The sequence below is a fragment of the Notamacropus eugenii genome, chromosome 3 (assembly GCF_028372415.1).
Source record: "Notamacropus eugenii isolate mMacEug1 chromosome 3, mMacEug1.pri_v2, whole genome shotgun sequence".
NCBI lineage: Eukaryota > Metazoa > Chordata > Mammalia > Diprotodontia > Macropodidae > Notamacropus > Notamacropus eugenii.
In genome coordinates, this window is record NC_092874.1 from 148055978 (window position 1) to 148070879 (window position 14902).

General features: G+C 36.5%; 1 protein-coding gene across 4 annotated transcripts in view; it reads left to right on the forward strand.

The window, feature by feature from the left end:
• COG5 (component of oligomeric golgi complex 5) overlaps positions 1–14902 on the forward strand; it is a 385795-nt gene that overhangs the window by 176691 nt on the left and 194202 nt on the right. For all 4 annotated transcript variants that reach the window (XM_072653056.1, XM_072653057.1, XM_072653058.1 and 1 more), the window contains one exon: positions 2873–3003. In XM_072653056.1, the coding sequence (XP_072509157.1) occupies positions 2873–3003 (131 nt within the window). The remainder of the gene's footprint in view (positions 1–2872; positions 3004–14902) is intronic.

Sequence of the window (14902 nt, forward strand, 5' to 3'; positions counted from 1 at the left end):
GAGAGAGGAAAAGCGGAGCCTTGTTGTCCTGTCTGCTCCGCGCCCCTCCGCCCAAGAGAACTTTCAGGCTTTTCTGATCCTACTTAAACTCTCCAGCAGCATAGTTTGCATCTGAATACCATGCTGTTAGATAACAATAGTGTGCCCAGATCCGGGACAATCTCGAGGGCGGGGAGAGCTCTCTCCCATCACGTTTCTCATGGGAAGAGGTGGAAATACACGAGATAGCTCGGTTCACCTCGATTCCCAGTCGTTTCCTGGGGGGGTCTCGTGAGAACTCTAAGATTTAGAAGTTCCCACCTTTACCCGCCCGAGACTGTCCACCTGGAATTGAGCTTCCAACCCTAGCACTTCTATAGTTCATTGCTGACATACCATTTCTTTAAGGCATGGTGAGATAGCTCAAGAGTGTATATTCTCCTTTTGTTTAGTTTTTCTGGAAGACAATATTCTTTCTTGCTTCATCAAGTAGTAAAATGCAACAATAGGTAACATTTCCTAATAATCTACTATAATACATCCAGACTTTTAAAGTGTGTTGTTACCTTGGTTGTGCTAGTATGAGCTGTATTCTTAATGATACTCCAGATTTAAAACACCTAAGTTCTTTTATTTGTGTGTAACAATGAGAAGCTATCATAATAATAATCAGTTACTTACTCAGTGAGCATTGGGATCAAAAACATAAACCCTAACTTTCAGGGTGAGGGGAGAGAGGAAGAAGAGAGAGACAGAGACAGAGAGACCATACTGAGGAGTGTTCAGGAAGGAAAGAGGAAAAAGTGTCATGAAAACCTAGAAAGGGGAGAGTGTCCAAGGAAAGGATGATTGACAGTGTCAAAGGCTGTAGAGAGATCTAGAAGATGAGGAATAAGAAAAGGTCATGATATTTGGTAATCAAGAGATCTTTAGTAATGTTAGAGAGAACAATTTCAACTAACTGATGCATTGGGGAGCCAGATTTCAAAGGGTTTAGAAATGAGAGGAAAGTGGAAGTATCTAGTATTTCATAGAGTTTGGCTAAGAAGAGGAATAGAGATGATATAATACTTTTTTTTTTGGCAGGACACATGTATTATCTTCTTTAGTAATTGCTAACTTAAAATTTGTTAATAATGTTTATTTTTTGTTTTTTATTAAAGTTTTATTTTTGATTAAAAGAAGTCTATTTTCTCTTCCCCCAATTGGCGAAAAAAGCAAAATAAATTCCCTCATTGGCCATGCTCAAAAAATATGTTTCATTCTGCACCCTGAATCTGTCATATCTCTGTCAGGAGGTAGACAGCATGCTTCATATAGGTTCTCTGGAATCATTATCACTACAATCAACTCAATAATAATTGTTTAAATTTATACAAATTTGATTTATTTTCTATATATTTGAAAAAGGCAGCCTTTATTAGAGAAACTTGCTGTAAAAAATGTTTTCCCAGTTTTTTGCTTTCTTTCTAACCTAGGCTCTATTAGTTTTGTTTGTGCAAAGCCTTTTTGATTTAATGTAATCAGAATTATCCATTTTACTTCCCTTTGAGCCTCTCTATTTCCTATTTGCTAGTAAACTCTTTCCTTATCCATAGATTTGACAGTTAAATTGTTCCATGTTTCCCTAATTTGCTTATAATGTCACTTTTTGCCTAAATCATGTACTCATTTTGACCATATCTTGATGTAAAGTGTGAATATTGGTCTATATCTATCTTCTGCTTAACTGCTTTCTAGTTTTCCCAGAAGTTTTTGTCAAATAGCGAGTTCTTGTCCCAAAGACATCTTTGGGTTTATCAAACACTGGATTACCATGGTCATTTACTACTGTGTATTTTGTACCTAATCTATTCCACTGATCCACTGTTCTATTTCTTAGCCAATACCAGACTGTTTTGATGATTACTGCTTTGTAGTGCAGTTTGAGATGTGGTGCAGCTAAGGTACCCTCCTTTACATTTTTCTTTTCATTGATTCCCTTGATGTTCTTGATCTTTTGTTCTTACAGATGAATTTTATTATTTTTTTCTTGTTCTATAAAATAATTTTTGGTGGTTTGATTGGTATGGCACTGGATAAATAAATTAATTGAAGTAGAATTGTCATTTTTGTTATATTGGCTTGGCCTACCTTTGAACATATAATATTTTTTCAGTTGGGGCAGCTATGTGGTACAGTGGATAGAGCACCAGTGCAGGAGTCAGGAGGACCTGAGTTCAAATCTCACCTCAGACACTTGACACTCACTAGCTGTGTGATCTTGGGCAAGTCACTTAACCCCAATTGCCTTATCCTGGGTCATCTCCAGTCATCCTGAGGAATATCTGGTCACTGGATTCAGATGGCTCTGGAGGAGAAGTGAGGCTGGTGACCTGCACAGCCTTCCCTCACTCAAAACAAAGTCAGGTGCAAGTCATGTCATTCTTTCTCTGATGGCATGGTCTTCTTTGGCAAACGAAGGATGAACACACATTTTTCAGTTATTTAGATCTGACTTTATTTGTATGAAAAGTGCTTTGTAATTGTGTTCATTTAGCTTTTGGATTAATGTCTTTTTTTTTTTTAAAGAAATATCTCTAGGCTGAGGGAAGAATTAAGGGGGATAGCTAGAAGATGGAAAGCCAGAAATATCACCAGAAATCTATTTTGAAAAATAAATTTCATATTCCTTTGGCATACTAATAACTATAGAGATCTGTTAGTCTGAAAAATAACTTTAATTTTTAATGTTTGTTTTTAAATGGAAAAAATTAAAATTAATTACAATTTGTGTAGCTTGGATGCTACATATTATAGTAAATGTTTCAACATTTTTATTTAATATTTTTTGGTTTTGATATTTGATATTTTTACTAAAATTTTTAAATGTGTTTTTTTTTTTTTCAAATAGATTATCTTTCTCAAGGAATTGATCTCTCTGGAATAGAAGTAATAGAAAATGATCTACTTTTTGTTGCAAGAGCTCGTCTTGAGGTTGAAAATCAGGCTAAACGTTTACTTGAGCAAGGAGTGGAGACTCAGGTAAAAAAGATTTTAAAGTTTTTAAAAATGAAAAGGACATAAAAAGAAGGAAGGAAACAAATATTTATTAAGCATCTGCTCTTTGCCAGGCACTGTACCAAGCACTTTACAGATATCCCCATTCATAGTCCTACTGACACTTAAGAAGCTGAGCCATAAGAGTTTTTGATTAAAGCTTTCATATTGATTTAACTCCATTATAAAATTACTGTATAGTATTTCATATTCAATAAAGTTAAATAGATTCAGTATCTGTGCTTCTGTGTTTTGGGGAATATAAAACAACAACCATGAAACATTTTATAAAAGCATACAATTCCAGAAAGATACTGCTATGTGCTAGATGGTATACATCATATAGGTTATATGATAATCTTTAAAGTACATTTCATTGGTTAGTAGGCTGTTACTTCTGAGTATCATTTACTTATTAACTCTGTATGTTGATGATAAGAGAAGGTACCTTTCTGTTTCTTCATAAAATAAAATATTTCTCCATCAATAAGAAAGTATTTCTTACTGTGCCTGAATGAAAGCATCCTCTCCAAACCGACATGACCCCTGAAGACAAGGTTACTGTCTGATTTAATGTCTCATATGCTTTGCTAGATCCATTGGGTAGGATTTATAGGGTAGCTGATTTAGCCTCAGTAGAAGTAATTTCTGGAAGAATTTCCTTATATTTAGAGCTACCCAAGAATTAAATGACAAATTCTGTTTGTTGGGAATATTGTAGACAAAATATATTCCCCAGATTGGGGGTTGTATTAAATACATTCTAAACTTTCTTCTAATTCTAGATTTTTTCCGAAAGATTTTACATGGGGTATATATTTTAAGTCATCATAGCCTTTTGCCACCAAATTTTTCTGCTTGGGAAGTAAGACACATGTTTATTGACTATGATACCCTGTGGACTCTTGATTTTCTTGTTGTGAAAATAGATTTACATCAGTTAAACTTCAGTGTAAACATATTATAACCAATGTTGATGTTTATTTGTGTTTATGTTCCATTTTTTATTGCTTATTATTAAATAAGTTAGGATTTAATTGTTTCACTTGTCATCGTACCCTTTTATCATTTTTCTTGTAGTGTTTTTTTAAAAGGAGTTTTTATCTTTGGCAAGTGAATTGGTCTGATTCTAGACACTTGATTCTGGGATAACTTCCATATCAATAACAATATCTTGATCTTAATAGGATACTACTAAGATATTTCATTTTCTGTGGTGTTATTTGGTACTCAAAAAAAGTCTCGTTCTTTTCTTCCCCTTCAGGTATACCCTTACTTATATTAAAAATAATGCTTTCACTATGTAATATTGAAATTTTTTTGTTTCTATTTATGGCTTTTTGGAAAGTATAGCAAGGAAATAGAAATAAAAATTTATGGTAAAGTATAAAATCAAAAAATCCCAGACATACGTGAATTATGTATTATAGCATTCTCTTTACTTTTATATTTGTATTACCAGCATATGCGTCAGTGCTTGGCAAATAGTCCTTAATAAATTCTCATTCATTCATTCATCCATTCAGGGAAGTGTTACTGAAATTCTTCATTTTCCCTTTAGACTTATAGTGTTAGAAGTAGTTTTTATACCATGGAAGTTTAAATAAAAGATACTTTAGAAATAGTGATTGATTTCAATTTATAGTCCTTACAGAGGTCAAACTTGACTTTGCTTCATGAATCATCAGTTGATATTATAAGTTAAAGCAGAATTGATAAATTTAAGGAAAATTAATCTTACTTAGTTTGAAGAATTTACAGTTTTATTAGATGTTTCAGACTGTATTAGACCGATCAGTACATTATTAGAGTAGATGACTTCTGTTTGTTAGCCAGTGACTGTTTCTGATCAAACTGGGGCAGGTTTAGAAGAACTATATTAGCGCTTAATTATATTAACAGCAGAAAAAGATGAAACTCTAATGATGAAATGTTACTGGATTTGCTGCCTAGGTTTGGTAATAGAGAAAATAATTTGCTTTAAAGAGTAATGTATATGCTAATTTTTCTAGAGAAAAAAAGAGTAAGAAGATAGCATCTAAAAGATAACGTTTCTTTTTTTAGTTAAAATTTTTTTAGTTAGCAAAAAATGTGCTTTCTCTGCTCCCTCTTTTTCCTTTCCCAATTGAAAGAAAAAGAAAACCACTGTTAGAAATAAGTATAGTTAAAAAAACCAAATTTCCATATTAGCCATGTCCACAAAAGAGTCTTATTCTACATTCTTGAGGTTTCTTTTTTTTCTTTCTACATCTCTCTAAGGAGTTATGTAGCATGTTTCATCATTAGTCCTCTGGAATTCTGGTTGATCACGGTCCTGATCAGAATTTCTAAGTCTTTCAAAGTTGTTTGTCTGTAGGTATTGTTGTAATTGTAGAAATTATTCTCTTGTTTCTCTTCACTTCGCATCAGTTCACATAAGTCTTCCTGGATTTCTGTTAAATTATTGCTTTCATAATTTCTAAAAGCACGATAGTATTTTATCACATTTATATACTGTAACTTGTTCAACTTTTCTCCAATTGATGAGTATCCACTCAGTGTCTAATTGTTTGTCATCTCAAAGACAGCTATGAATGTTTTTATTTAGAATCCCCTCCTTCTCCCCTTTAGGACTTATTCTTTCTTTAATCTCTCCTCCCTCTAATTGCCTCTTTTCTCCTCTCCCCCTTCTCCCTTTTTCCTATATTCCTGTTGAGTGAAATGCATTTCTGCACCCATGTTTATCCATGTGTGCATTCTTTCCTCCTTTGACGAGTTCAAATGAGAGTGAAATTCAAATAGCAACTGCTTTCTCTATCACTTCCTCCTAGTTTGTATAGAATTCTATTTGTGAACTACATGCATGTGAGATATTTTTTCCTATCTTACCCTTACTCTGTCTTTCCTCACTTAGTGTAAAATTTCTCTTCTCTTCCCATTCCATTCTTCTTTTAAGATCAACATTCAGTGTGATTCTGTCTTGTATTTCCTATCAAGATTCAATCTGGTGCATTTTCTAAATCTGTTTTGAGTTTATTGGGGGGACATCACTGTACTTCTTACTATTCTGTCATCTTGGCTCTACCCTGTTATATATTTCTAAATGAACATTATATAATTTAATTTCAGAGGCAGGTTGTTTTATTTGCAGTAATTCTTAAAGATTGGCTTGAATTGTTTTAAGTTTGTTAAAACACTTAGATAAATTGAGTACATACAGTATTATGGAAGAAGTATGTTTTGAAAAGAAGCATGTGATCTAATGTAAGGAAGCCTAGATTTGGAGTTAGAATATCTCAGTTTGACTTTCTTATCTGCTACTTACTAGAGACTCCTAAGGGTAGATCAGAGGTTCAAACCTTGACTCTGTACCTGTGTTATGGTAGGTAAATTATTTAATCTCTTGGAACCTCAGTTTCTTGATTTGTAAAATGACATCTCTAAAATCTTTCTTTTTTAAAAAATAAATATTTTTTGTTTTCAGCATTCACTTTTATAAGACTTTGATTTCTAAATTTCCTCCTGTCTCTGCTCCTTCCTCCCACGGCATGTAGTCTGATATAGACCATACATGTACAATCATGTTAAATATATATCCTCCATAGTCATGTTGTGAAAGAAGAATCAGAACAAAAAGGAAAAATCATGAGAAGAAAAAGAGAAAATATTATGCTTCAACCTGCATTCAGACTCCATAGTTCTTTCCCTGGATGTGGATAGCATTTTCCATCATGAGTCTTTTGGAATTGTCTTAGATCCATTGCATTGCTCAAAAAGAGCAAAGTCTAACAAAGTCGGTCATCACACAGCGTTGCTGTTACTGTGTACAGTGTTCTCCTGGTTCTGCTTACTTCACTCAAGCATCATTTCATACAGAGCTTTCCAGGCTTTTCTGAAGTCTGCCTGCTCATCATTTCTTATGGAACAATAGTATTCCATTACATTTATATACCACAGCTTGTTCAGCCATTCCCCAATTAATGAGTATCCCCTCACTTTCCAATTCTTTGCCACCACAAAAAGATCTGCTATAAATATTTTTGCACATGTGGGTCCTTTTCCATTTTTTACAATCTCTTTGGAATATAGCCCTACAAGTAGTATTGCTCAAACAAAGGGTATGCAGTTTTATACTCCTTTGGGCACAGTTCCAAGTTGTTTTCCAGAATGATTGGATCAGTTCACAACTCCACCAACAAGGTATTAATGTTCCAATTTTTTCACATCTTCTCCAACATTTGTCATTTTCTTGTTTTGTCATGTTAGCCAGTCTGATAGAGGTGTGATATGATACACCTCATAGTTGTTTTAATTTTCATTTCTTTAATCCAGAGTGATTTAGAGGATTTTTACATATGCCTTTAGATAGCTTTAATTTCTTCATCTGAAATCTTCCTGCTCATATCCTTTGGCCATTTATCAATTGGGCAGTGACTTATCTTATTATAAATTTGACTCAGTTCTCTATATATTTAGGAATGAGACCTTTATCGGAGACATTGGTTATAAAAATTCTTTCCCAGTTTTCTGCTTCCCTTCTATCTTGGTTGCATTGGGTTTATTTGTGAAAAAATTTTTTAATTTAATGTAATCAAAATTAACCATTCTGTATTTCATAATATTCTCTGTCTCTTATTTGGTCATAAATTCTTGTATTTTTCATATATCTTGCAGGTAAACTATTCCTTGCTCCCCCAATTTGCTAATATGTCTAAGTCATGTACTGATTTTGACCTTATCTTGGTATGCAAGATGTTGGTCTATGCCTAGTTTCTACCATGCTATTTTCCATTTTTCTCAGTAGTTTTTGTGAAAGAGTGAGTTCTTATCCCAGAAGCTAGAGTCTTTGGGTTTATCAAACAGTAGAATACAATAGTCATTGACTACTGTGTCTTGTTTAAAATCTCTTTCAACTGTAAGTGATGGAATCATAGATGTAGAGCCTGAAGTTATTATCAGTATTTCTAATGCTAGCACCCTATTATTTCAGGTTTGATTCAAGGAAGAAATGAAGCATTCATATGTCATTGCGCAATTAATAAGTGGAGATTTGTTTGGTGAATATGACAAAATATGCAACAAGAATAAAGTAACACATAATATCTATATATATGGTGTTCCTCATCTTCATATAAAGCAGCTAGCTAACACAGTGAATAGAGTGCTGGGCTTGGGGTCCAAAAGACCTGAATTCAAGTCTGGCCTCAGATACTTCCTAGCTGTGTGACCCTGGACAAGTCATTTAATCTGGTTTGCTTCAGTTTCCTCATCTGAAAAAAGGAAATGGCAAACCATTCAAGTATCTTTGCGAAGAAAACCCCAAATGAGGTCATTTAGAGTCAGACACAACTGAAACGACTGAACAACATCATCTCCATGTGTCTTTTCAGGAGAGCAGAGTATGCAGTTTCACATGGTCTTCTAATATCCACCAAATCATAGGAATCTTGACTGTAAGGGGGTGGGATCTTTTATGTCCTTAGGTGACCAGGAAGCTGAGGCAGGGGAGGCAGAGGCCTCTTAGACTCCTGAGATAGCTTTGTCATTTTTTAGGGAAAACTAATCACAGTAGTAGGGGAAGAGACATCCTTAGTAGATATTGATCCTGTCATAGAGACCATCTAGATTAATTCCCTCATTTCAAAAATGAAGGCACTGAAGCCCAGGGCCATTAAGCAATTTGCTTAAGGTCATGTAGGGAGCAAGTGTCAGAGATTGTATTTGATACTAGACCTTTGGGTGAACTCCAATTTGATTTCCTAGGATAGGTATTCTATGACACTCATCCATACAATATCACCTTAAAAGGTATCGTTAGAAAAGATGAATCTTTGGTTCCTCAAAAAGCATTTATTTAAAATATTTATTGTGTGCCAGGCACTGTGCTAAGTGCTGAGGAGCCAAAGAAAGGCAAAAAGTAGTCATTATTGCCAAGGAGACACTATTTGAGGGAGAAACTTGGAACCATTAAATAACTTTGTGGTTTCTTAAAAGTAATCTGGACTCTTTTCTTTTTATTGTTAAATTCTCTTGTCTTTCTTATTGCCCACAAAATTTTTACGGTACAGCTAGTTCTATAGGTCATCCACTCAACTACATATAATATTCTGGACAGTAGACATTTTTCATCTACTTGGCTTTTATGGTGTGGGTGGTTAGGTTGTTCTCCTTTTCGTGATTATAAATCTAATTTAGTTGCTCTCCAGTTTTCTAGGGCTTGCTGTAGTCAAGACTGGCCATATGACCATTTAGTGTTGTTTTTTGTTGTTTTTCATTATCACGGTCATTGTATACATTGTTCTATTAGTTTGGTTTATTTTATTCTTCCATTTATTCAGTTGACAAATCTTCCTAAGTTATTTCTTTTTTTCTTTTAATTTATTTATTTAACTTATAACATTCATTTTCACAAAATTTTGGGTTCCAAATTTTTTCCCCATTTGTCCCCTCCCTCCACCCCAAAACACCAAGCATTCCGATTGCCCCTATCACCAATCTGCCCTCTCTTCTATCATCCCTCCCTTCCCTTGTCCCCATCTTTTCTTTTGTCCTGTAGGACCAGATAACTTTCTATACCCCATTACCTGTATTTCTTATTTCCTAGTGGCAAGAACAGTACTCAACAGCTGTTCCTAAAACTTTGAGTTCCAACTTCTCTTCATCCCTCCCTCCCCACCCATTCCCTTTGGGAAGGCAAGTAATTTAATATAGGCCATATCTGTGTGGTTTTGCAAATGACTTCCATAATAGTCATGTTGTGTAAGACTAACTATATTGCCCTCTATCCTATCCTGCCCCCCATTGCTTCTATTCTCTCTTTTGATCCTGTCCCTCCCCAAGAGTGTTGACTTCAAATTACTCCCTCCTCCCATTGCCCTCCCTGCCATCTCCTCACCCTCCCCCCCCCCCCCCCCCCCGCTTATCCCCTTCTCCCCCACTTTCCTGTATTGTACCATACCAAAATGAGTGTGCATTTTATTCCTTCCTTTAGTGGAATGTGATGAGAGGAAACTTCATGTTTTTCTCTCACCTCCCCTCTTTTTCCTTCCACTAAAAAGTCTTTTGCTTGCCTCTTTTATGAGAGATAATTTGCCCCATTCCATTTCTTCCTTTCTCCTCCCAACGTATTTCTCTCTCACCACTTAATTTCATTTTTTTTATTTTATTAAATTTATTTATTTAACTTTTCACAAAATTTTTCGTTACAAATTTTCTCCCCTTTTATCCCCTCCCCCCCCAAACACCAAGCATTCTAATTGCCCCTATGACCAATCTGCTCTCTCTTCTATCATCCCTCTCTGCCCTTGTCTCCGTCTTCTCTTTTGTCCTGTAGAGCCAGATAGCTTTCTATACCCCTTTACCTTTTTCTTATTTCCTAGTGGCAAGAACATTACTCGACAGTTGATCCTAACACTTGAGTTCCAACTACTTTACCTCCCTCCCTCTGCACCCCTTCCCTTTGGAAGGCAAGCAATTCAATATAGGCCAAACCTGTGTATTTTTGCAAATGACTTCCATAATAGTTGTGTTGTGTAAGACTAACTATATTGCCCTCCATCCTATCCTGCCCCCCATTGCTTCTGTTCTCTCTTTGGATCCTGCCCCTCCCCAAGAGTGTCGACCTCAAATTGCACCCTCCTCCCCATGCCCTCCCTTCTATCATCCCCCCCACCCTGCTTATCCCCCACTTTCCTGTATTGTGAGATAGGTTTTCCTATCAAAATGAGTGTGCATTTTATTCTTTCCTTTAGTGGAATGTGATGAGAATAGACTTCATGTTTTTCTCTCATCTCCCCTCTTTATCCCTCCACTAATGAGTCTTTTGCTTGCCTCTTTTATGAGAGATAATTTGCCCCATTCAATTTCTCCCTTTCTCCTCCCAATATATTTCTCTCTCACTGCTTGATTTCATTGTTTTTAAGATATGATCCCATCCTCTTCAGTTCACTCTGTGCACTCTGTCTCTATGTGTGTGTGTGTGTGTGTGCATGTGTGTGTGTGTAATCCCACCCAGTACCCAGATACTGAAAAGTTTCAAGAGTTACAAATATTGTCTTTCCATGTAGGAATGTAAACAGTTCTTAGGATTTCTCTTTGCTGTTCACATTTTCCTGGTTCTCTTCATTTTGTTTGAAAGTCAAATTTTCTTTTCAGCTCTGGTCTTTTCATCAAGAATGCTTGAAAGTCCTCTGTTTCATTGAAAGACCATTTTTCCCCTGAAGTATTATACTCAGTTTTGCTGGGTAGGTGATTCTTGGTTTTAGTCCTAGTTCCTTTGACTTCTGGAATATATCCTATTCCATGCCCTTTGATCCCTTAATGTAGAGGGTGCTAGATCTTGTGTTATCCTGATTGTATTTCCACAATACTTGAATTGTTTCTTTCTAGCTGCTTGCAATATTTTCTCCTTGACCAGGGAACTCTGGAATTTGGCCACAATGTTCCTAGGAGTTTCTTTTTTTGGATCTCTTTCAGGTGGTGCTCAGTGGATTCCTTGAATACTTATTTTGCCCTCTGGTTCTAGAATGTCAGGGCAGTTTTCCTTGATAATTTCATGAAAGATGATGTCTAGGCTCTTTTTTTGATCATGGCTTTCAGGTAGTCCCATAATTTTTAAATTGTCTCTCCTGGATCTATTTTCCAGGTCAGTTGTTTTTCCAATGAGATATTTCACATTATCTTCCATTTTTTCATTCTTTTGGTTTTGTTTTGTGATTTCTTGGTTTCTTATAAAGTCATTAGCCTCCATCTGTGCCATTCTAATTTTGAAGAACTATTTTCTTCAGTGAGCTTTTGAACCTCCTTTTCCATTTGGCTAATTCTGCTTTTTAAAGCATTCTTCTCCTCATTGTCTTCTTGAACCTCTTTTGCCAATTGAGTTAGCCTGTTTTTCAAGGTGTTATTTTCTTCAGCCTTTTTTTGGGTCTCCTTTAGCAAGGTCTTGACCTGCTTTTCATGCTTTTCTTGCATCTCTCTCATTTCTCTTCCCAGTTGTTCCTCCACCTCTCTAACTTGATTTTCAAAATCCTTTTTGAGCTCTTCCATGGCCTGAGCCCATTGAATGTTTATTTTGGGTGTTTGGGATTCAGAAGCCTTGACATTTATGTCTTTTCCTGATGGGAAGCATTGTTCTTCCTCATCTGAAAGGATGGGAGGAGATATCTGTTCACCAAGAAAGTAACCTTCTGTGGTCTTATTTTTTTTTTCCCTTTTCTGGGCATTTTCCCAGCTGGTTACTTGACTTCTGAGTTTCCTCTCCACCCCCACCTCACCTCCAGATCTGCCCAGCCAGGGCTTGGGGTCTGAGATTCAAATGCTGCTTCCCAGCCTTAGGGCTTTGGGTAGAGCTGCTTTTCAGTGTGAGATTAAGTTCAGGTGCTTGGGTCAGGGCTCAGTTCCCTCAGGGGGTTTATGCAGAGACCTTCAACAATGGATCTGGGTCCTGCCTGCTTTGGGAGCCCCTGTCTGCTGCTGCCTCTGCTGCTGCCTCCCGAGCGGACCTGGGTTATGGGGACACCCTGCTCCCCTCTCGGTGAACTGAAAAGCCCCTCTCACTGACCTTTGGGGCCTGTGAGTGGAGGGACCTGCGCGGCCAGCTGGAGATTCTGTCCCTAAAGCCTGCTCGGATCTGCTCCTCTCGGTGCTGCACGGCCAAGGCAGGGCTGGGCTCTGCTCTGGGTCCCATGCGCGATGGACCTTTTGTGTCAGTTTTTCAGGTCTCTCTGGAACAGAAATCTCTACTCCCTAGCTCTGTGGCTTCTGCTGCTCCAGAATTTGTTGGGAGTTCTTCTTTACAGGTCTTTTACGGGCTGTGGGTCCGGAGCTAGCATATGTGTACCTTTCTACTCCGCCATCTTGGCTCCTCCTAAGTTATTTCTTTTAGCATAATAATATTCCATTAAATTCACATACTGTGATTTGCTCATCTATTTCCTACCTCCATAAGATGTAATAAATAAGTTTTATGATTGTTGTTGGTTACCATATCTCTCTTCTTGTTTAGAATAATCAAATGTTTACTGAATAAGGCAAATCCAAAGATCTCTTATACTTTTCATTGTGAATGATTTACAGTTGCCCAAAATTCTGTAACAGCAAGCACCCTAGTACATCCAGGGTGGTCTACTAGCAAAGGTTCCTTTTCTCAAAGGAAAGCAACTTTTGAGAGATCAACAGTCTTCTTTAATCACATATGCCAACAGAGAAAATATAATCAGAGAAATAAAGACCAGCAGACAAGGCTTCTGATTGTCTGACCATAAGCAATATATATATCACAGATCAACAGACAGATCCAACTGTCTGACCATTACATACATATATAGTTACCAGAGGGAGAAGCAACAACATCTGGGTTTTCAAAGCAGGGGTGGGCCTCCTTAATGGCTGCCCACAGTCTTGTCTGGCACATGAGCCTTCTTCCAAAGAGTAGGCCCCCAAAGCAGAACCTTACCTCAAGGAATATATACACTTTTCTGAGACAGAGTGCATGACCCTGGTGATCCAGTGGGCCATTAGCAATTAACAAAAGGTGTGGGTCTTCCTACAAAAACAAACCTCCACTAATCTGAAGCCCATTAAGGGACAAGGAAGATCTTTACATTACAGATTCCTTAAGAAATGATGATAGTCTACCCTTTCACTCAGTAATATCACTTCTAGGACTGTAACCCAAAGAGATCATAAAAGTAGGAAAGGGTCCCACATGTACATAAATATTTATAGCAGCTCTCTTTGTGGTGGCTAAGAACTGGAAATCAAGGGGATGCCCATCAATTGGGGAATGGCTGAACAAGTTGTGGTGTATGAATGGAATGGAATACTATTGTACTATAAGAAATGATGAACAGGAAGGCTTCATAGAGGCCTGGAAGGACTTATATGAACTGATGCTGAATGAAAGAAGCAAAACCAGGAGAACTTTGTACACAGCAATAACCATAGTGTGTGAGGAATTTTTCTGGTAGACTTAGTCCTTCACAACAATGCAAGGACCTGAAAAATTCCCAATGGATTCTTGAGGCAAAATGCCTTCCACATCAAGAGAAAGAACTATGGAATTGGATTGCAGAATGAAGCAGACCATTTTATCTTGTGTTATGTTTTGTTTTATGTTTATGTTCATTTTTTATGTTTTATGTTTATGGAGGTTTCTCCCATTCATTTTAATTCTTCTATGCAACATGACTAAGGGGAAAATGTATTTAGAAGATCTTATGTGTAGAACCTATATAGGATTGCATGCCCTCTCGGGGAGGGACAGGGGAGGGAGAGTAAGGGAGAGGAAAAATCTAAGATATATGCAAGTGATTGTAGAAAACTGGAAACAAATCAAATAATTTTTAAGAAGAGAAATGGTGATAGTCTGTGTTGATGTTTGTTCCTTTTCCCCCACATTTTAAATGTCATTGAATTCAATGGTCAGTTGGAATTGCTTCAGTTCATCTTCTCACTTTTATATTTTCTCCCTTGTTTGGTATCGATTTTTATCTTTGATCTAACAAGTCCATTGTCTGATTATACATAGATAACTAATTTAGAAATAGCTCTCACAGTAGTAAACTGTTATCACTGATAGAGTATAATATTTAATTTTCTGTTTTGTTGTCTGATGCTAACCATGTCTACTACCTCTTGACTTTCTTTAAAAAGAAAAGTTCTTACTTTTGTTTTTACAACAGCTTTATTTCTAAATATATCCCTTGCAGGTCCTCCCCTCCCTAATAAATAATCCTTTATAACAAAGGATACAGAGAGAAAAACTAGTTCAGCAAAACTAATCATCACATAAAATTAGTTTCATAGTATGTTTGTAATTCATCTTTTGAGACTCTTAATCCCCCATCAATAAAAAGAAGGGAGGGAGATGCATTTCTAATCTATGCCTCCAGTCTAATTGGTCATT